The sequence below is a fragment of the Festucalex cinctus genome, chromosome 17 (assembly GCF_051991245.1).
Source record: "Festucalex cinctus isolate MCC-2025b chromosome 17, RoL_Fcin_1.0, whole genome shotgun sequence".
NCBI lineage: Eukaryota > Metazoa > Chordata > Actinopteri > Syngnathiformes > Syngnathidae > Festucalex > Festucalex cinctus.
Genome location: NC_135427.1, coordinates 13,426,952 through 13,450,436, shown reverse-complemented (window position 1 = coordinate 13,450,436; position 23,485 = coordinate 13,426,952). Strand labels below are relative to the sequence as shown.

At 37.9% G+C, this 23,485-nt stretch overlaps 2 protein-coding genes across 2 annotated transcripts in view; one reads left to right on the top strand and one right to left on the bottom strand.

Annotated features, from left to right (window-relative positions):
• The first annotated feature begins 1,015 nt into the window (after positions 1 to 1,015).
• znf646 (zinc finger protein 646) lies at positions 1,016 to 11,122 on the top strand. The gene is made up of 4 exons (XM_077503976.1): positions 1,016 to 1,281; positions 2,190 to 4,765; positions 5,525 to 6,487; positions 8,190 to 11,122. The coding sequence occupies exons 2-4, from the start codon at positions 2,406 to 2,408 to the stop codon at positions 8,920 to 8,922; spliced, it is 4,056 nt and encodes a 1,351-aa protein (XP_077360102.1). The 5' UTR covers positions 1,016 to 1,281; positions 2,190 to 2,405; the 3' UTR covers positions 8,923 to 11,122.
• Positions 11,123 to 11,164: 42 nt separating this feature from the next.
• Positions 11,165 to 23,485, bottom strand: part of LOC144005627 (tumor necrosis factor receptor superfamily member 12A) — a 102,569-nt gene continuing 90,248 nt past the window's right edge. The window contains exons 2-5 of the mRNA XM_077503979.1: positions 14,963 to 15,061; positions 14,525 to 14,668; positions 13,482 to 13,530; positions 11,165 to 13,369 (exon numbers count right to left, since the gene is read on the bottom strand). Coding sequence (XP_077360105.1) covers positions 13,490 to 13,530; positions 14,525 to 14,668; positions 14,963 to 15,061 — 284 coding nt within the window. The 3' untranslated portion in view covers positions 11,165 to 13,369; positions 13,482 to 13,489. The remainder of the gene's footprint in view (positions 13,370 to 13,481; positions 13,531 to 14,524; positions 14,669 to 14,962; positions 15,062 to 23,485) is intronic.

The following is a 23,485-nucleotide window of genomic DNA, read 5'->3' as shown; positions in this document are numbered from 1 at the left end:
TGTAATGGATTCAATTCTTAATGTAAATTATTCATATTTTTACTAATGTATTAAATTACAGCAAGAGGTTTCTACTATTTGCAGCACTGGTACTTTTGACTGTCTAAAATAGGTGAAAAATAGGTCTTCAAATTAATCTAAAATCGTTGTGAATCGTGAATTGAATCAAATCGGGCCCTTGTGAATCGAATCGAATCGATCCTGGAAATCTGAATCAATACTCAGCCCTACTTTTTATGACATTCACTTTAGCCGCATCATTCGCAGGTGCTGTTGGATTAATTTAGGTAATGTTTTGGAAGGAAATGGGGGGGGGGGGGGGAAACAACATTCGAGTGTGTCTGGTCATACAACTCCAAACACAAGTTTTTGTTAACGGTCCATTTCAGGTTATTAGTAGTCACTCACCTTGTGCTACCTCGAAGTACCCTGGCTACTACTATTTGCAAATATTATGAAAAAAGCATCAAAATTATTTTTAAATGATGGAATAAGCGTAAATCACTGGTGTCGAACTCAAGGCTTGGGGGGCAGATCAAACCCGCTAAATAATTTTGTGTGGCCCAATAAAGAAAATAGTTTGTCTGCTAATATTTTTCCTCATTATTTTGGGAAATAAATCTGTACAGAGATTGTAATTTTTTGTCATGAAAAGCACTTATTTTCACCAAATCTCTTTTAAAATAAACAGGAGAATGAAACTTTTCCTGTCACTCTTTCCTGATTTATGATTTAAAAATTAAATGTGTTGTTTTAAATACACAGTTTATGAACTCACAAATACTGCGAGAATTCATCTTGCGAGAGCAAGGTTAGAAAATTGTGTGCTCAGTTTGATTTGGATGTTTGTTGACTTTTTAATTAATTAATAAAGGTGGTGGTGGTGGGGGGGGGGGGGGGGGGGATAAAATAACAGTAAAATGTAAAGAATTCAATTGAGCCTACGTGAGAGCCAAGAACGGTCGTGTTAACGCTGAGTTTTATTTTATTTTATTTTATTTTATTTTATTTTATTTTATTTTATTTTATTTTATTTTATTTTATTTTATTTTATTTTATTTTATTTTATTTTATTTTATTTTATTTTAATGTGCCTCTCCGTGGGGAAGTATTAGGCAGCTGCACATTTCCTGTTCCCTAGCAACAAGAGCATTGTGGAACTGGGGATGGAAGAAGAATAAGAGAGTGTCTTAGGATAAATATTCATATCAACATAAGCTGATTAATTATCTAATAAGGAGGCCTATATCCCCTGGAATGTGCGTGGAGTCGATACTGGAGGTACTGTATTTGTTTTGCCGCAATTGTTGACGTCGCGCTTCCTGTCATTTTTTTTTCTTCAATGTTTGTTTTACTAGCTAGAGATGCTGCTAGCATGTCGCGCCGCTAACGTTGGAACTAACTATCCTAACACATTCAACTGCACTTAACTAATGCTGATTTCCACAATCTTCGGCAAGTTTATATTTACCTGGACCGTTTTTTGTAATATTTTAGCGACATTTATTGGCACAGCTAATCTAATTAGCCTTCTAGTGCCAAGTGTCACTTATTCTCTAATCACTAACGCCATGGTTCACGCAAACGTTAACTAAAATCCCCTTATGTTGATTAGGGAGTGGGAAATTAGTGTTTTTTTTTTCTCAATATAGTTAACTATATTAGTTCGTCAAATAAAATAGTTTAGGAACACAACTGCCTTTTTAGGTCACTGATGTGGAATAACGTAAATGGACCGTCTTATTACCTTCCATAATAAATACCGAACAAGTAAATTGATTTCATTTAGGTGTGTTTCACAATATAAGCAAAACACTTGTCTATCCTTGAGTGTTGCTTTTTCTGTCCCGGTGCATTGCATTATGAGATGTATTGCGTTGTACTTACCATAAATTGCAAGATGACCCAGAAGTACTTGGTGATATAGGTCGTTCACATTCTAAAAATGTTTAGAATTAAGTGAATGATGAAACTTTTAAGATATCATTCGCATTTATTGGGGATAGTGGGATGGAATAATATAACATCTTCCTCTGCTTCCTCTATCCCCGTTTCGAACATAGTTTTGTGTGATGTTTTGATATTTTATTCATTTGTTTTGAAATACACAGTGACTGTGTTTTGTCATAGCTGATAAGTCATTACATCTGAAGAGTTCAAATATGTTTTGTCTCCCTGATGTCCTATAGGCTGGATTCATCCTCTACTCCACGACCTCTCTGGACCCCCTTTGGTGCTAAACAACTGTTCTCTGTTGTGTATGGACAAGAAAAACATCTAATGTATTACCCTCCTACATACACTTTATACCCGGTGCGCTTATTTCGGTCTTCGTCATTTCTGCGCATGACTCCACACATACTGCGGGTTTCCCGTGCAAACAGTGCGGGCTGACGTGTCCTAACATGGCCACGCTAGTCGAGCACATGGGCGGTCACCTGGAGCAAGAGGAAGAGGAGCGCAAATTCAAATGTGGCGAATGCGGACGTGGCTACAGACACGCGGGTAGTCTCGCCAATCACAAAAAGGCTCACGACGTGGGGTTATTTGAGTGCCACGTGTGCGGCAAAGAGAACTCCAACGCGTTGGCTTTGAAAAGCCACATGCGGAGTCACACGGCGCGCAAAAAGTACACCTGTTCGCAATGCGGCAAGGCTTTCCGCCTGGCAACGCAACTTGCCACCCACGAGCGGGTTCACCGTCCCTCGCAAACAAAGAATCAGGAAGCGGAGTATGAAGACCCGCAGGAAATCGCAAATAATCATTGGAGCAACCAATCGACTCTTGGGATTCAAATGGAAAGCGACAAGTTGGAGGTTTATCATCCGCAGTGTGACACGTCTGATGACGCCACCGGCCGACCGTTCAAATGTGACCTGTGTGACAAGACGTACATTCACCTCCGAAGCTTGAACAACCACAAGATGACTCATCAGCTGGGAATGTTTGAGTGCACTGTCTGTTTCAAACTCTTCAACAACATGGCGGCGCTCTACAGCCACCAAAGGTCGCACAAGGTCCGAAGTGGAGGAAGTAGCTTAGCGTCTGGCTTCTCCGGCTCCACGCAGGAACAGTTTCCCCCGAAGAGTCCTGACAGTCCTGTCAACTTCTGCCATTTGTGTCAGGTTTTGTTCCCAAGTGATGAGGAGTTCCAGGAGCACATCCAGATGCATAACTCTTCATCTGCGTCGTTTGGCCTGCAAGACAACACGGCAGCGAGCCACAGTATGACATGCAACAACGTTAACTCGCCTAAATCCAACTTTTATTCAGCTCATGTAAATCAGGTTCCTTCTTTGCCATCAGTCGATAATCATCAAAGTTTTCCTCAGCCACATGGAACTATTAGCACCAATGGTCACATGTATTCAAACTGCTCCAATAATCAAACACCATCTTCCAACTGCTCTCCGGGAGAACCTCCGCTCATGGATTCCAACATTCTCAATCTGAATGCATCCAAGATGGTCGACTCTTCCGTCACTGATTCCGATGAGCGTCCATTTAGGTGCCAGATCTGCAGCAAGAGCTACCGCCACGCCGGAAGCCTCATCAACCACAAACGCTCACATCAGCTGGGGGTTTACCAGTGTTCCATCTGCTGGAAGAAGTATCCCCACCTGGCTGCGCTCAAGAGTCACCTCCGCTCACATAAAGGTCACAAAACTTCATTCAACCCCAACGCAGACGGCGACTGGCTCACCTCGGAGCGCTTTTCTCCAGTCAACCAGCAGGGGCTCTTCTCCTCACAACAGGTAGCGGAACAGGACAACGGTGCTCACCTTGCACTGGACTTGGATCAGGAGAATGGCGCCATGTACCACTCTGCTCCAGACACGAGCGCGTCGTGGCTAACTCACTCCGAGCACTCGATGCAGAGGCACATGTGCGCCGACTGCGGGGACACTTTTGCGGACATCGCCGGGATCATGGCGCACGCGTGCCCCCTGCTTCGACAGCAGCGGCCGAGCGGGGACCTCAACGCCGGCGGGAACTTCGCGGGCGATGTCGCACAGTTACACGGATTGAATGGTGCCAGTCAGCAGAGTTTCTTTGAGCGGAGCTTCCAAAAAAATATGAGCAGCGACCAGCTGAACGGCAACGCCGGAGACGACGACGGCGATCTTTATCAGTGCTCCATTTGTGGAAACAGCTACAGCAGCATGCGGGCCCTCAGGAGCCATCTCCGGGGACACACGCAGTCCCAGTCCGCCGCTGCCAGTTCCGGACCCTCGTCCATGTCCTCTCAGGAGGAGGCCAAAGACGACGAGCCAGGGGAGATGATGATCTGCAGTACCTGTGGAGAAAGCTTCGCCAGCCGGCAGGACTTGATCGCCCATCAGCTCGTGCACGTCAAGCACCAAGACGAAGAGGCCGCGGGAAAGAGTGAAGGACCAGGACGCAAGGAGGAGACGCAAAGTCTCATCTGTGGTCGCTGTGGAATTTTCTGCACAAGCTGCCATCATCTGGAAAGTCACAACTGCGTAGCAGAGAAGAAAGAAGGCGAAGAAGAAGCAATCAGTGAGGAAGCGGAACAAAAAACGAAGAACTCGCACCATGAGGACCACAGCAACGTCAGGGAGCGCTTCGAGGACCGTCAGCACAGATGCGATCAGTGCGGCCGCTCGTACAGACACTCCGGCTCCCTCCTCAACCACAAGAAGTCCCACAAAACGGGAGTGTTCAAGTGCAGCGTGTGCCAGAAACGCTTTTACAACCTGTTGGCTCTTAAAAACCACCACAGGTCCCACTTTGACGTTAAGAGGTAAAGTACGAGCTCCGACAAACTCTCATATATGGCATTGTAGTGTTCATCATTTTTTTTTCTTTTTTTTTTGTTATTTAGAAGAAAGTTGGGGGTCTGTCGTCAGGGTTTCCCCCAGAAAACTTGCTAAGCCTGGTGGTCGTTTGTCGATTGCGTCACTGGGTAAACCCTGACAAATAAAAACAAAAAACCTTATCAAGATAACCAGACTGTAATAGATGTCGAGTGAACAACATTTATCACATAATCCCAAATTTACCCCCCCCCCCCATAAATTAATGTGCCTTCTCATGTCACGGGAAACTTTATTTTACAAAAAAAAAGAAACCACGGTAATATGCCTGAGGCAGCACATACTCATACTCCATTAAAAACTCGTTTAAATGTGCCCTTCTATTCAGAGTACCCCAAGAGGAGCCACTTTATTTACATAATGTCTTACAGTGGTTGTAATCAATTTCAATTTATATTTGTTATGATCAGGTCATGTTCAATAAAACATGCATGATTAATGTAACTGCATTGAATTCAATTTTAAATCTAAATGGTCTTTTTTTTTTTTTTTTTTTCCCATACTAACGCACCAATTAAGTGCAAGAATTTTCTATTATTTGCCGCATTGGTACTTCTGAGAATGTCTTCCATATAAAATTAAAATTGGGACTGCATGAAATTATTAACTGAATCGAATCGATTTTGGAAATCTGAATCGATACCCAGCCCTATTAAATGACTTCATTCCTCATCTCTCCCCTCCAGGCATACCTGCCACGAGTGCGGTAAAGCCTTCAAAATCCAGAAGCAGCTTTTGATCCACCTTAGGAGGCACAAGGAGAACCGAGCCAAGATCCAAGAGCTGAACAACCAGGTCCAAGCCCTCATGCAGATGAACAAGTCTGAAGGTGAGGACGCCGGAGAAGCGCCGGGACGAGAGACGGTGGTCAAATCGGAGCACTCGGGCGACAGGCGACCCTTCGCCTGCGAGCAGTGTGGCCGCACGTACCGCCACGCCGGCAGTCTGGTCAACCACAAAAAGTCCCACAAAACAGGCCAGTATTACTGTTCTCTTTGCAGCAAAGCTTGCTCCAATCAGCTGGCCATGAAGAACCACTTGCGCACACACGTTGCTAACCGAAAGCATTCTTGCCAAAAGTGCGGGAAAGGCTTCCGAGGAAAGCGGCAGCTGTCGGCTCACGTCTGCGCAGACTCCCGCAAGGGCGGCAGGCGAGGCTTAAGATCCCGAGCTTCAAAGTGCAAACGGTGCAAGCAGACGTTTCCTTCTGGCGAGCAACTGGCGGCCCACGCCTGCGCCGCCGGGAGCGCGGCGAGCGACAAAGAGGAGCGGGTGTTCTCGTGTGACGTTTGCCACCGCAGCTACCGGCACGCCGGCAGCCTCCTCAACCACAAGAACACGCACAAGACGGGACACTTCTCCTGCGCCGTCTGCGCCAAGACCTTCAGCAACCCCATGGCGCTGCGCAACCACGCGCGCATCCACACGCAGAAGAAGAAGTTCGTGTGCCTGACGTGCGGCAAGGCCTTCCGCCTCGCCAGCATCCTGCACAACCATCACAAGGTCCACAGCCGCGCGGGCGGACGCTTCAGCTGCTCGGCGTGCGGGAAGAGCTTCCAGGGAAGGTCGGGACTCAAGAGGCACCGCTGCCGGAGAGGTCAGGGAGAGGTCGCGGTGCAGAGCGGAGGGAGCCAGGACAAGTGCTTCACGTGAGTCAACAACTACTCGTGTTTGTTGACAACTTTTACAGTGCTGAGTCTGATGTACATGCAGTGATAATTTCGTCGACGAAAATTGTTTTCAGACAAAGGCAAAACAAAAACTAAAATAGAAGCCATTCATTGAGACAATACGATAACTAAAATTGACTGACAATTTTGTCAATGACTAAAATGAAAACAACAGAGTGATTAAAATTCACACAATCCAATCAGAAGGAGAAACGCGGGTGGGAGAAAGAACCACGCAGAAACTGTTCATTGTTCACTGCATTTTAACGTGTTTGCATTCATTGTGCAGCCGTAAGAATTAATCTCAAACAATTATACACTTTTTTTTTTTTTTTTGTTAATTTAGGTGAAAACTAAGTTATAAGACGGCATATTATTGTAGTACAACATGTTTCATTGAAGCAATTAATAAAGGCACCGTTGAATGTGTTAAATTAGAGTTACACATAGGTGTGTTTATAATTTTCTGGATAAAAGTTTAAATGTATGCTGAAGGAAAACAACTAAAATGTCAATTTAGTCGACTAAAATTGCTCTTTATTTCGTCAACTAAAATTGCTCTATTTTCATGGACTAAAATTGGATTAAACTAAAATACAATCAGATGACTAAAATATGACTAAAATTTAATTAATTGTAGTCAATGAAATTAAAATTTATTTTGCTAACATGAAGGGTTGGGGTGGGTGATATAGATAAAAATGATATCACGATATTTCAAAGAAATTTGCGGTGACTACGTTTTTGATGATATTGGTATTTACTGAAAAATAGATTTATGATTGGTGCTTCGGAATAATAGCATTTTTATTGCACACAATATTTAAGCCACCTTTTTCCCAACTGAAATGCAAACAAAGTGCAAATATAGCGAGCTGAAGGTCGTGAGTTCGTTCCTCAACCCTTGTGTGACTTTTGTTTTCAATCCTTTTTTTTTTTTTTTACTCTCTTCCAAATATTAGCCTACTCTAAAACTGAGTCTTTTTGGTTCCACGCTAAATAGAGTCAAATTTACTCTACGGAATTTACTGTGTAGGAGTTAGGAAACAGATAAATTGTGTAGCCTTTGGGAGCTACCATGTTGGTGACCCCTGGGATAGACCTACAGAAGGTTTCTCAACATTAAGTACCTCCAGGTGGCAGAAAAGTGTTTAGCTACCACTGAGCTCACCTTAAACAATGACCAAAACTTGCGTGTATGGGGTTGTGCTGCAAGATAAACCCCCAAATCTTTATTTTTTTTGTTCAATTGACTTGAGACCAGAAGAACTTATTGTTGTTGAGACGGAAATTAAGAAGATTGCAAGACTGGTGGTGTCGTAGTCACTTCGGAAGAAACATGACTGGGAACCAAGCCTCCATCATCAGATTTGCGCAAGGTACCGTATAAAATACTTGCTTGGATTGTCATTGGGCAATTTAGCAAGACAAAATGTTTAGCTTGCTAGCAAGTGTCACCTCTATCCATTTTGGTGTGGAAAGAGTGCATCGCTCAGCATTCTGTCGAGGAGGCGGCTAATTGCTCTACTCTGGTCAAATGACAGACCATAGAAGGATTTTGTTTACTAGTGATGCTGTTTGAGCTTCTGCCTCCTGGAAGTACTTTACTGTACATGTTGCCCACTCCTGGAAAGGAATTTGGGCATGATGTATCGGTGATCCCGACCTGTTGCTCCTGTAGGTGCGACCTTTGCGGGCGCTCCTACCGCCACGCCGGCTCCCTCCTCAACCACAAGAAGACTCACTCGGAAAACCTCCACCACTGCGGCCTTTGTCTGCAAACCTTTCCGGACCCCCTCACCCTCCAAATCCACTCCCAGATGAGGCGCCAGTGCTGCCCCGAATGCGGTAAGACCTTCTGTCTTGTTGCACACCTGCAGAGCCACATGGAGGTGCACACCAAGGACCGTTTAAAGGGCCTTAGCGGCTTGGATGAACCCGAGACCAACGACCTTAGCTGGACCAAACCTTTGTCCCATCTCCCGGAAAGCGACCCGGCGGAGAAGAGCCACGTGTGCGAGCACTGCGGCCGCGCCTACCGCCACGCCGGCTCGCTCCTCAACCACAAGAACAGCCACAAGACGGGCTCCTTCTCCTGCGGCACTTGCCACAAAGAGTTCTCCAACCTGATGGCCCTGAAGAACCACCGCCGCATCCACACGGAGCCCAAGCGCTACCAGTGCCTGGAGTGCGGCAAAGCCTTCCGCGTGTCCACGCAGCTCATATGTCACCGGCGAATCCACAGCAAAGAGAAGCCCTTCGCCTGCGCGCTGTGCGCCAAGAGCTTCTCCAGCAAGTCCAACCTGAGGCACCACGAGAGGTTGCACCAGAACCGCCACGCTTACGACGACGCCTCCGCTTTTAGCTTGGATGCCAACAACTTCATGGGATTGGACATGGGCTCTTTTCTTTGAAGTCCGCTCGCCGCTCGTACATCCGACTCCTCGTACCTTATTGTGAATGTCGTCCGCAAGCCTCGCGCGTTTCTTCGCCTTTCCTCACGGGACAAACAACCAAAGCGATCCGTAAAAGGCAGCTCGCTTTCCCTGCAGCCGTCCAGTGCCTGGGTCAGGAAACATCAAATTTATACCCTACTCTCAAAAAATGTTTGGAATGTTGGTTTCCCAACATTTACAGGTGAACAGAATTTGACCTAGTCTAAACTTTTGGGTCCCTGTTCAGAAGCTTTAGATACGAGTCAAATTAGGTTCGCCAGTAAAGGATTTCGAGTATGTTAGGTTCAGCCTGAAATGTTTTTTGTTTTTTTTTTAGTTTGGTGTCTGTTTGTGAGTTCTGAAGGACTGCTCACGTCACAAACCTCTTGTTAAAAAAAAAAAAAGAAACGCGTCAAATACCTCGTCTAGTTTATGTTAAGCTTAAATCTAATAAATAGCTGTTCTACTTACTGATAAAATAATTCTCATTCAAGTTCATGTTAAGTGACATCATAATGCTAAAAGCTACATATGTTCTTGTATGACTAGAGATTTTTTTTTATGTTGAAAAAAAAAAAGTTTTGTGTAAGTAACATTTAAGGACCTTTTTTGCAGGAAATTGTCACAAGTTCAAAATAATTTGCTGACTCTTCAACTTGACCGTATTACATTGTAGCCAGCACACAATGGCTTAGCTGACAACATGAAGCGGATCGCGAACAATATATATGTAATATTTTTTTGTCGGGGTTAATTTTCAAGATTGGTTTGTTATGGTTGTACACAAATAATTAGTAGTGAGGCACATAAAAGAAAGAATGTAGTAGGGCTAGGCGAAAACCTCTTTCGCAAAAATCTGACTTCCGATTTTAAACCCGCCAATCCCTGAGAGAAAAAGTAAATGGACATGATTCAGTTTTCATCTCATTTAGTCATCAGTTTGAGAAATATTTTAATAATGCCTTCAATTCTAATTGAAAGTTACTTGCAGCCCGCAAGTTTACACTCACTGAGGACGAACTCATCATTTGCTCTTGTGCTCAAGTGTCTTTTTCTTTTTTTTTTTTCTTCTCTTGTGCCTCGTCCACGCATTTCTTTGCCTCATTTCCACCACTCGCTCACACACACACGTTTGAACTACCTCGTCCGAGGCGCCGACTGCCAGCCTCGTTGTAGAGAGGACACTGTTAACCCGACAAGCCTGACCACTTTTGTTTTAGGGTGACTTGTTTGCAGCATTGATTGTATTTGCACACTCAGACAAGGAAATAAATGATTACTCCTCCTTTTTGTTTCATATTCAAGCAATAGCTTTCTGTGCTAAACTATCAAGGAAGTGGCGGGTCACACTGGAGGGGAAAAGAATGTATTATTTTGCATTTTTTTTTCTCTAAATAATTTTTTTATCTCCATCTTTTTTGCAACTATTTTTCCGTTGTGTTTCCTCTCCCCTCGTAAAATGACGGCTTGATAACCCCTTTAAAATTTAAAATAAAATAACTATTATTTTAACGTAACTCTTAACGTAAATTCTTTCAAGTAATATTTCCTCCTTTTTCTCCCCTCATAAATTAACGTCTTGTTTCTTTTTTTCCATGAAGAATTCCAACTTTATTCTGCTGGTTTTTTTTCCATTATTATTATTTTTTATTTGTAAGATCAAAACTTTTCCTCAATACTCCAACTTTCTCATAATTCTCCCAACATTTTTTTTTCTCTCCAGTGATCCCACATATTTTGCCTTTGTACCAAACAGAAGATGCGTTACATTACTATTTATGCCACTTTGCTATTATTTAAAAGTTTGTAATATTACTGAATTGTACTGTAACCTTATTTGCCATCGTAGGCTACATGCAAAGCAGCCAATGCACATTAAGACTAATATTTAGTTGTGTTTTTTTTATGTTCTCATTCTTGTCATTTGTTGCACTTCCACACTTTCCTCCTCACTCAACATTGTAACTCGTAGACTCCAATATCCACTGTATTATTGTACAGTTTCTTTCTTCTGTAGGAGAACTGGAAGTGCTAGACTAGTTGTGTAATACAATGGGAAAAAAAACACCTCATATTTATAAAATAAGTATTTTGTCACTGAACTGTAGATTTCTACTTCTTTGTTAGAAGCTCATTTAGAATGAAAGCAAAGTAGCGATTAAAAAGACTTGCAAATGAACGCGTGTGGGTTTCTCGTTTGTATTCAAACTCACTGCAACCGCAAAGTTAACATTTTTATTGTGAAAATACATTTTGGTACTCAAAGCAATAAGAGGACTGCATTAGGTCAGAAGAAGCCAGTGCATGTACACAACATTTATATACATTTATAGAGAGAGAGAGAGACAGAAAAAAAAAAAAAAACCTTTGAAAGACGTTAGTTAAAATCACGAGCTGGCCTGGTTGAAGTTTTGACAAATAGAAAAATCTTCACTGTAAGTCCCTTTTACAAATGTGCTTGTAACTCACAAAATAGCATTACTTCTAATGTTATTAACCATACACTCACTCAAATATATTCATCATCTTTCGTAATAGTCTTCTGTGTGGGAATTCTGTACATTGTTTAGAAATGTAGTGGGTAAAAAGTTTTTTTTTTTTTAAGTGACAAGGAGTATTAAGGCCACAATGGAAAGAAAACAGCACCTTTTAAAAGATTACAGTGGATATAAAAAGTCTACACGCAAAGTAGCAGGAACAGCCTACTCAAACAACTGAACTTTATCAATTGAACCATACTGATTATCACTCACATTTATAAAGATAAAGTTTGAAAATGATTTGACTTGGTCTCATGTATAATTTATATAGTCACGGTACCTGACATTTGCACATGGGTGTGTAGACTTTTTATATAATTAATAGTGTTCTGCATTGGGAGTTTGTGCCTCTTTTAGTGGCAAAAACAGGAGAGAGAAAAAAAAAAAAGTACTTTAAAGACTAACAACAAAGGAGTATTGGGGCCATATTGTAAACGAGAGCGAAAAGAAACTTTAAAAAAAAAAAAAAAAAAAGCCTACTAGAACATCTACAATTTAAGTTGTACAGGTCACACTGAGAAAAGTTTTGAAATTGTTATTATTGGTCCCACTTTGTTAATTGTGGGGAAAAAATGGCACTCAAACTGGGATGTGTAGACTTTTTATATCCTCCTAACTACCAGCAATTCAAATTTGTCCTCTGTAGTGGACCTTTTTAAGCCTGAATATCTCCCACCCAGTGCATACAATTGAATTAACTCCTTTTTGTGCTCTTTAGAGGACATTCAGAGCTTTCCAATGATACCAAATGTGTAGGGGTGGGGCTTTGCTACCTTTGTTTGCATCATAAAAGAAAATGGCTTCCCTCAGTGCAAGCACTTTTTAGGGAAGAGGAAAAGTAAATGTATAACACTTTTTATTGAACTAATTTAGGCTTTAAATGTTGTTAGCATGTTTTCTATAAGACTCTTAAGAACACATTAAAGTATTGTTTGAATTATTTTAACTGTATTTGAGCCTTGCATTTAAGTTTTAAAAAATGTCCTCTGTAGTGGACACATCATAGCTTAAAAATATGTATTTATTTATTTTTTTAATTTCTTTTGCAGTATTCCAGTTACTTCACAAAGATTGTGGAATGTCAAAATACACATGAGTGGACAATATTATTTTTTCCTGGTAGTTAGGAGGACATGCCTGATTAAAATGGCACTTTATTCTGTGTTTAAAAAAAAATCAAAGTTTCTACCTTTGCAGTCATGTGGCCCAAATAATCCTTTGGAAGAAAGAAAAAAACAAAAGTTGTCAGTATTTCCACAAGAAGTATTGCATAGCTTGTCTCCTTCCCGCGCTAGCTAGATAAAACAGGATTGGAATCGATTCGATTCGTTCTGCGTTTGGAGTGAGCGTAGCTGTGTGTGTGTGTGTGTGTGTGTGTGTGTGTGTGTGTGTGTGTGTGGGGGGGTGTGTGTGTGTGTGTGTGTGTGTGTGTGTGTGATTCGATTGGGTCGGCAGGAGCCGCAGTAACAGTGCACGATTGTCTAGAGAGAAGAAGAAGGCTTCACTTCACCTAAACGTTAGCTACATTCAAACAGCACACTCGCTGTGTTGTGTCCCGCCCGTCCGCCCGACCTTTTGACCTCCTCATACTTACATTCATGGTATTACGTAACGTAACAGCCCACTTGCAGGCCCACCAAGTGTTCATTCTACCGGGGGGGGGGGGTCGTTCAAAGGCACCCTTGCGTGTTGTCGCTGTTTGTACAATTAAATAAAGTTTAAAAAAAAAAAAAAAAAAGTATTTGCTGTCAGGGGAAGGCCTGTGGTCACTCAGTCAATCAGAGGAAATGGTGGTCGGTCCAGAGGGTCCCTGGGTCGGGTCGGGCCTGTGTCGCCGCTTGCTTCTGTACATCACATGGGTTTGTTTCCAGAGACAGACGAGGCTTCTGATGACAAAACGGCAAATGTTAACGGACTCGTCGGCATTTCATGGTTTGCTGCCCAGCCCTGGGTTACATCATATTTCATATGATCACGTGACGTAAAAAGTACACTCACTGAAAGGTTTAAGCTTGGTAAAGTGGCCCTGCAGTTTCTTCAATTGGTTCTGTGGAAAACCACAACAACAAAAAGTCAGTTTATTACAACAAAACAATGCATGTTAATTAAAACTGCTAATAACCTCATATGGTCTAAAATGAACCCAATATGGGTATTAAAATAGAAACTCAATGAGATAACCCAGTATGGGTTTAAAAAATAATAATTTGTGTTGAAAGTAACCCAATAAGGGTGTTAAAAAATAACCCAATGATATAATAACCCAATATGGATGAGAAAAAAAAAAAGATAAACCAATATTGGCTACAATTAACCCAATGGGGTTAAAAGTAACCCAATATGGGTATTAAAAATAGGAACCTAATGAGATAATTACCCAATATTGGTTAACAGTACCCAATATTGTTAAAAAAATAAATAAAATAAAAATCTATCTAATGACCCAATTTGGGTTAAAAGTAACCCAATATAAAAATAGGAACCGAATGAGATAATTACCCAATATTGGTTAACAGTAATCCAATATTGTTAAAAAAATAAAAAAATCTATCTAATGACCCAATTTGGGTTAAAAGTAACCCAATATAAAAATGGTAGCCTAATGAGATCAACCAATATAGGTTAAAAAAAAACTGTGATAACACAATTTGCATTGAAAGTAACACAATATAGGTATTAAAAAAAATGGTAACCCGATACGGGTACAAAAACAAAAAAAAACACTAATAACCTAACACGGCTTAAATGTAACCCAATTTTAAAAAACAAAACAAAAAAAACAGTATATTAACACAATTTAGGTTAAAATGCGTATTAAAAAATAGTAACCCAATGAGATAATAACCCAGCATTGAGAGACAATGAGGTTCATGTTCAGACAATGAGTTCAGTAAACACCGTGAAATTTTAAGGGTATACACAAATGATCATTTTTGGACCAATGACGTGAAATTGGGACCTGATGATGTCTTAACGATCCCAGTGTCCGTAATCGCTGATTGAACGTGTCAAACTCTGAAGAAAAAAATAAAACGATGTACCTCGAAGAGGCAGTTTGTGCGACTTGCGCCGATGCACCATCACCCCGATGATGAGCGCGGCGCCCACCAGGACCACGGCCAGCACCGAGAAGCTACTGATGGCCGCCAGCTTCCACACGTCCGACGTCTCCTCCACCAGTTTGCCTTACGGTGGACAAATCCCAAAGTTGGAAATCAACAGCAATCAAACCAGGAATTCACTACATCAAAGGTCAGTGAGATAGCGGGGAATGTAAATGGTATGCAAAACATGTTGGGTTGCATTGTATTTCACTTTGAAGCACAAACATTTGTTCATTTTTCAACTTTAGTTATTTTGGAGAATCAATCTTCTTCTTTTTTTTTTTGTAACAAACCTGGGTAGAGGAAATGTATTGGTGTCAAAGTCGACATTTGCTTTGGAAGATGTAGTGGAGTAAAAGTGAAATGATGTCTCACATGTGTTGCATGACGGCGTCTTGGGGTACTGCTTGCAGGACGCGCATGGCACGCACACGTCCAGGTCGGAATTCCAAAATTCCGAAATGCCACATTGACCTGCGCGCAGGAAAACCTCACATCAACTTACACAAGTATGTTTGTTTTGAATGATTTTCCACAACGCAAAAAATCCATTTCAGTAGTTAGAATTGTCAAGATGCTTCCTTGCATTTATTGCATGTACTGTGACCAATGTACAACCGTCACTTTTTGTAGGGGTAAAAAGCAGGATTGCAGAGGATTTGGCATGCAATAATTTTCACAATTTAGGTTGAGCTTGAACTACTGTTTTCATTCTTTTTAATTTAGTGTTAATCAATTGTATGTTGCCACCTAATGGCCGAGAGAGGAATTGCGCAAAAAAACTGTAAAATTGATTGAAAATTGAACTCGGTGGTAGAAAAAAATTCTCGCAACACAAAAGCTTGTTAGGAAAAAACACGTCAATGGAGTCACCTGTAGTGTACTTGTCCAGTTTTGTTTCATGCAACGGCCAGACATTTTCTTGCTATGTGTTCTGCCCGAGGGTTCGGTGTCCACTTAAAATCGCAACTAAAAATCTCATCCAGCTGAATTTATTCAGTCAAGTTGTCGAGAACACGTGAGCAACATTGTGGGTGGGGAAGTCTTTCCTGCGGTGCCGTTGATGCAAGACACGAAGCGGGAGGGTAACTTTGCGAGTGCACAAAGTGCTTCCTTGGGATTGTTTGTGTCTCTTCCACGAAACGTCACCAAGATGAAAACAAGATGGTGCTTGAGGGGAAAACTTGCTTCCCGCCCGCCTGCATGCTGCGAGCACAATGGAAGACTTCATTTGTTTGCATGACGGCCAGACAGATGAACGCTTCAATGTGTGCCCACACACACAAAATCATTTTTTGTTTTTTTTTCCTACTCGTTTGGATTACGCTGCACCTAACAACAGAAATTGATTTGTTGAAAATCCTTTCTTGCAAGTAATGAAAGTGATTAAGCATTATCACTATTTTTCATTTTTTTTAATTGAACGCTACAATATCCATAACGAATTTTTAAACTTTTAAAATGTGAAAATCGAAGATTATTTTTTTTATTTTTTGACTAAAATTAAATACATACAATATATAATGTGAAATAAACATTTTAAATATTTGCATTTATTAAACATTTAAAATGTTTGTAATTTTACAAAAATGTAAATATGTTAAATATGAAACATTTTATTTCTAATGTATTAAAAGTATATTAAAACAATCATACATTTTAAGTAGTTTTAATTTTTATTATTAAAAATATGCACTATATGCGATATAGTTGCTCAATATAGCGATATATTGTGATATTTAACATGCCTAAAGAGATTACGTTTTTATTATCTAATGAAAGAATTACATTTTTCTTTTCATGCGGAAAAATAATCAAATTCAAGCATGTCTTTGCGATATACATGTTGCATAGGCCAATATCACAGTATCGATATTTTTTTCGATATATTTGTGCAGCCCAAGTATCAAGTATTTTAAATTCATCGAACAGTTGAAATATTAAATGTGTATTCTGGCATCTCATGTAGCTGAACGTGCATATGTAGCTCCCGACGACACACCTCAGCAATAAAAAAAAATTAAACAAGTTCTCCAAACACGTTGTGTTCCAGTTGTTGTATATCAATAGGAAGATGTCGCAGATGCAAAAAAAAAAAAAAAAAAACTTGCACACAACAGAATTTGTCATGGCGATAAGATGGACGAAACAATAGACTGCTGACACTCAACCTGACGTCATCCTTCCTGACTCATCCACTTGCAATGCGACTTTGTTCCCTTTTTGGCACCACCAAGATAACCTCTTGACGTGTTAGTGTGGTCTGTTATTACTCTTATAAAGAAAAACTGGAGAGAAATATTGGCATGTGGAGTAAGACTAAAACGGCATGATGTATATGAGAAGGTGAAAAGAATGACATGATGGATAGTCAGACTTAAAAAAATATGATAGTAAGATTAAATATATGGTGTATATTAACACTAAAGGTGACATAATGTATAGTAAGACTTAAAAATATGTGAAGTAAGATTAAAAATTACATGATGTATAGTAAGATAAAAAATTATAGTAAGAAAAATGATGTATGAATATGACAGCATGTATGATTTAAAATATATAATAAATATATAGTAAGATAAAAATGCATGATGTATAAGGCATTTTTTTAATGGCATTATCACCAAAAATTGACATGTTTAGTAAGGCATTGAGAAAAAAGAGTAAGTATGGAGTATGGAAAGTAAGGTTTAAAAAAAAAAAAAATGACATGATGCAAGGCACTTTATTAGATGGCATTAAGATAAAAAAAATAAAATAAAAAGTGACATGATGTATAGCCAGGGGTGGGATCGAGGGTGCCCAGAGGGTCAGAGTCCTGCAGGTTGTAGGCCTTTTTTTTTTTTTTTTTTTTTAAACGACCATGTATAGAAAGGCATTTTTTATTTTATTAAAAAAAACCGACCATGTATAGTAAGGCGTTTTTTATTTTATTAAAAAAAAACAAAACAACGACCATGTATAGTAAGGCGTTTTTTATTTTATTAAAAAAAAAAAAACGACCATGTATAGTAAGGCGTTTTTTATTTTATTAAAAAAAAAAAAAACACCATGGAAAGTAAGGCGTTTTTTATTTTATGAAAAAAACCACCATGTATAGTAAGGCGTTTTTTATTTTATGAAAAAAAAATGACCATGTATAGTAAGGCGTTTTTTATATTCTGAAAACAGCGACCATGTATAGTAAGGCGTTTTTTATTTTATTAAAAAAGCGACCATGTATCGTAAGGCATTTTTTATTTTATGAAAAAAGCGACCATGTATAGTAAGGCGTTTTTTATGTTATTAAAAAAACGACCATGTATAGTAAGGCGTTCTTTATTAAAAAAAAAAAAACGACCATGTATAGTAAGGCATTTTTTGGGAGTGGGGGGCGAATGGGAGGGGGGGGGGCGAATACATGATAAGGTTTTTATTTTTTGGGGGGGTGGGGGAGATGTTTTTTTTTTTTTTTTTTTTTTTTTTAATTTAACCACGTATAGTAAGGCATTAAAAAAAACCATTTTATTTTAAAAACGACCATGTGAATATATAATAATGCGGTTTTTTTTTTGACCATGTATAGGAAGGTGTTTTTTAAACTGGCAAATTTGCCACTTTTTTTCTTGTCATATTGCACCCGCCTTCTAAAAAAAAAATGTTTCTACGTGGTCCTAATAAACTGTTGTAAAAACGACCATGTAAGGCATTTTTTTTATTTTAAAAATTACCATGTATAGTAAGGCATTTTTTATTTTATTAAAAAAAAACGACCATGTATAGTAAGGCGTTTTTTATTTTATTAAAAAAAAAAAAACGACCATGTATAGTAAGGCGTTTTTTATTTTATTAAAAAAAAAAACGACCATGTATAGTAAGCCGTTTTGTCTTCTTAAAAAAAAACGACCATGTATAGTAGGGCGTTTTTTATTTTATTAAAAAACAACAACAACGACCATGTATAGTAAGGCGTTTTTTATTTTATTAAAAAAAAAAACAACGACCATGTATAGTAAGGCGTTTTTTATTTTATTAAAAAAAAAAACAACGACCATGTATAGTAAGGCGTTTTTTATTTTATTTAAAAAAAAAAACAACGACCATGTATAGTAAGGCGTTTTTTATTTTATTAAAAAAAAAAAAAAAACACCATGGAAAGTAAGGCGTTTTTTATTTTATGAAAAAAACCACCATGTATAGTAAGGCGTTTTTTTATTTTATTAAAAAAACGACCATAAGGCGTTTTTTATTTAAAAAAAACGACCATGTATAGTAAGGCGTTTTTAATTTTATGAAAAAAACGACCATGTATAGTAAGGCGTTTTTTATTTTATGAAAAAAACGACCATGTATAGTGAGGCGTTTTTTATTTTATGAAAAAAAAATGACCATGTATAGTAAGGCGTTTTTTTATTTTATGAAAAAAGCGACCATGTATAGTAAGGCGTTCTTTATTAAAAAAAAAAAAATGCCCATGTATAGTAAGGCGTTTTTTATTTTATGAAAAAAACGACCATGTATAGTAAGGCGTTTTTTATTTTATTAAAAAAGCGACCATGTATCGTAAGGCATTTTTTATTTTATGAAAAAAGCGACCATGTATAGTAAGGCGTTCTTTATTTAAAAAAAAAAAATGCCCATGTATAGTAAGGCGTTTTTTATTTTATGAAAAAAACGACCATGTATAGTAAGGCGTTTTTTATTTTATGAAAAAAACGACCATGTATAGTAAGGCGGTTTTTTTCCGACCAAAAAATGACCATTTATTTATTTATTTTTTCCCCCTCGTCAGACTTACTTAACTCATTGCCCATCTTTCCAGTAAATAGGGTAACAACCCCGTGGTCTCGTGGTAGAGTTTCTACCCACAGACACTGAGGTTGTGGGTTCGATCCCAAGCTGAGTCAAACCAAATGACCATGTATAGTAAGGCTTTTTTTTCCGACAAAAAAACGACCATGTATAGTAAGGCTTTTTTTTTTCGACAAAAAAACGACCATGTATAGTAAGGCTTTTTTTTCCGACAAAAAAACGACCATTTATAGTAAGGCTTTTTTTTTCCGACAAAAAAACGACCATGTATAGTGAGGCTTTTTTTTCCGACAAAAAAATGACCATGTATAGTAAGGCTTTTTTTTTTCCGACAAAAAAATGACCAAGTATAGTAAGGCTTTTTTTTTCGACAAAAAAACGACCATGTATAGTAAGGCTTTTTTTTCCGACAAAAAAACGACCATTTTTATTTTTTTTATTTTTTTTTTATAGTAAGGCTTTTTTTTTCTGACACAAAAGCGGCCATGTATAGTAAGGCTTTTTTTTTCTGACACAAAAGCGGCCATGTATAGTAAGGCTTTTTTTTTTCGACAAAAAAACGACCATGTATAGTAAGGCCTTTTTTTCCGACAAAAAAAACGACCATGTATAGTAAGGCTTTTTTTTTTCGACAAAAAAACGACCATGTATAGTAAGGCCTTTTTTTCCGACAAAAAAAACGACCATGTATAGTAAGGCTTTTTTTTTTCGACAAAAAAACGACCATGTATAGTAAGGCTTTTTTTTTCGACAAAAAAACGACCATGTATAGTAAGGCTTTTTTTTCCGACAAAAAAACGACCATTTTTATTTTTTTTATTTATTTATTTATTTATTTATTTTTTAATTCCTGGTCATACTTACTAAACTCATTGGCCCTCTTTCCAGTAAACCAGTTAACAGCCCCGTGGTCTAGTGGTAGAGTGTCTACCCACAGACACTGAGGTTGTGGGTTCGATCCCAGGCTGAGTCAAACCAAATGACCATGTATAGTAAGGCTTTTTTTTTCGACAAAAAAACGACCATGTATAGTAAGGCTTTTTTTTTCGACAAAAAAACGACCATGTATAGTAAGGCTTTTTTTTCCGACAAAAAAACGACCATGTATAATAAGGCTTTTTTTTTTTCGACAAAAAAACGACCATGTATAGTAAGGCTTTTTTTTTTTCGACAAAAAAACGACCATGTATAGTAAGGCTTTTTTTTTTTCGACAAAAAAACGACCATTTTTATTTTATTTATTTATTTATTTATTTATTTATTTATTTATTTATTTATTTATTTATTTATTAAGGCTTTTTTTTCCGACAAAAAAAACGACCATGTATAGTAAGGCTTTTTTTCCGACAAAAAAACGACCATTTATAGTAAGGCTTTTTTTTTTCGACAAAAAAATGACCATGTATAGTAAGGCTTTTTTTTTTCTGACACAAAAGCGACCATGTATAGTAAGGCTTTTTTTTTTCCGACAAAAAAACGACCATGTATAGTAAGGCTTTTTTTTTCGACAAAAAAATGACCATGTATAGTAAGGCTTTTATTTTTCTGACACAAAAGCGACCATGTATAGTAAGGCTTTTTTTTTTCCGACAAAAAAACGACCATGTATAGTAAGGCCTTTTTTTCCAACAAAAAAAAACGACCATGTATAGTAAGGCTTTTTTTTTCGACAAAAAAACGACCATGTATAGTAAGGCTTTTTTTTCCGACAAAAAAACGACCATGTATAGTAAGGCTTTTTTTTCCGACAAAAAAATGACCATGTATAGTCAGGCTTTTTTTTTTTTGACACACCATGTATAGTAAGGCTTTTTTTTTTTCGACAAAAAAACGACCATGTATAGTAAGGCTTTTTTTTTTTCTGACACAAAAGCGGCCATGTATAGTAAGGCTTTTTTTTTTCGACAAAAAAACGACCATGTTATAGTAAGGCTTTTTTTTTTAGACAAAAAAACGACCATGTATAGTAAGGCGTTTTTTATTTTATTAAAAAAAAAAAAACGACCATGTATAGTAAGGCGTTTTTTATTTTATTAAAAAAAAAACGACCATGTATAGTAAGCCGTTTTTTCTTCTTAAAAAAAAACGACCATGTATAGTAGGGCGTTTTTTATTTTATTAAAAAACAACAACAACGACCATGTATAGTAAGGCGTTTTTTATTTTATTAAAAAAAAAAACAACGACCATGTATAGTAAGGCGTTTTTTATTTTATTAAAAAAAAAAACAACGACCATGTATAGTAAGGCGTTTTTTATTTTATTTAAAAAAAAAAACAACGACCATGTATAGTAAGGCGTTTTTTATTTTATTAAAAAAAAAACAAAACACCATGGAAAGTAAGGCGTTTTTTATTTTATGAAAAAAACCACCATGTATAGTAAGGCGTTTTTTTATTTTATTAAAAAAACGACCATAAGGCGTTTTTTATTTAAAAAAAACGACCATGTATAGTAAGGCGTTTTTAATTTTATGAAAAAAACGACCATGTATAGTAAGGCGTTTTTTATTTTATGAAAAAAACGACCATGTATAGTGAGGCGTTTTTTATTTTATGAAAAAAAAATGACCATGTATAGTAAGGCGTTTTTTTATTTTATGAAAAAAGCGACCATGTATAGTAAGGCGTTCTTTATTAAAAAAAAAAAATGCCCATGTATAGTAAGGCGTTTTTTATTTTATGAAAAAAACGACCATGTATAGTAAGGCGTTTTTTATTTTATTAAAAAAGCGACCATGTATCGTAAGGCATTTTTTATTTTATGAAAAAAGCGACCATGTATAGTAAGGCGTTCTTTATTTAAAAAAAAAAAAATGCCCATGTATAGTAAGGCGTTTTTTATTTTATGAAAAAAACGACCATGTATAGTAAGGCGTTTTTTATTTTATGAAAAAAACGACCATGTATAGTAAGGCGGTTTTTTTCCGACCAAAAAATGACCATTTATTTATTTATTTTTTCCCCCTCGTCAGACTTACTTAACTCATTGCCCATCTTTCCAGTAAATAGGGTAACAACCCCGTGGTCTCGTGGTAGAGTTTCTACCCACAGACACTGAGGTTGTGGGTTCGATCCCAAGCTGAGTCAAACCAAATGACCATGTATAGTAAGGCTTTTTTTTCCGACAAAAAAACGACCATGTATAGTAAGGCTTTTTTTTTTCGACAAAAAAACGACCATGTATAGTAAGGCTTTTTTTTCCGACAAAAAAACGACCATTTATAGTAAGGCTTTTTTTTTCCGACAAAAAAACGACCATGTATAGTGAGGCTTTTTTTTCCGACAAAAAAATGACCATGTATAGTAAGGCTTTTTTTTTCCGACAAAAAAATGACCAAGTATAGTAAGGCTTTTTTTTTCGACAAAAAAACGACCATGTATAGTAAGGCTTTTTTTTCCGACAAAAAAACGACCATTTTTATTTTTTTTATTTTTTTTTTATAGTAAGGCTTTTTTTTTCTGACACAAAAGCGGCCATGTATAGTAAGGCTTTTTTTTTCTGACACAAAAGCGGCCATGTATAGTAAGGCTTTTTTTTTTCGACAAAAAAACGACCATGTATAGTAAGGCCTTTTTTTCCGACAAAAAAAACGACCATGTATAGTAAGGCTTTTTTTTTTCGACAAAAAAACGACCATGTATAGTAAGGCCTTTTTTTCCGACAAAAAAAACGACCATGTATAGTAAGGCTTTTTTTTTTCGACAAAAAAACGACCATGTATAGTAAGGCTTTTTTTTTCGACAAAAAAACGACCATGTATAGTAAGGCTTTTTTTTCCGACAAAAAAACGACCATTTTTATTTTTTTTATTTATTTATTTATTTATTTATTTTTTAATTCCTGGTCATACTTACTAAACTCATTGGCCCTCTTTCCAGTAAACCAGTTAACAGCCCCGTGGTCTAGTGGTAGAGTGTCTACCCACAGACACTGAGGTTGTGGGTTCGATCCCAGGCTGAGTCAAACCAAATGACCATGTATAGTAAGGCTTTTTTTTTCGACAAAAAAACGACCATGTATAGTAAGGCTTTTTTTTTCGACAAAAAAACGACCATGTATAGTAAGGCTTTTTTTTCCGACAAAAAAACGACCATGTATAATAAG

What these genes read in the sequence shown, in the direction of transcription:
- znf646 (XM_077503976.1), top strand. Translation starts at nt 2,406, where the DNA reads ATGGCCACGCTAGTCGAGCACATGGGCGGTCACCTGGAGCAAGAGGAA. An exon ending in TCCCACTTTGACGTTAAGAG is followed by an intron (nt 4,766 to 5,524) that starts GTAAAGTACGAG and finishes TCTCCCCTCCAG; the next exon opens with GCATACCTGCCACGAGTGCG. An exon ending in AGCCAGGACAAGTGCTTCAC is followed by an intron (nt 6,488 to 8,189) that starts GTGAGTCAACAA and finishes TTGCTCCTGTAG; the next exon opens with GTGCGACCTTTGCGGGCGCT.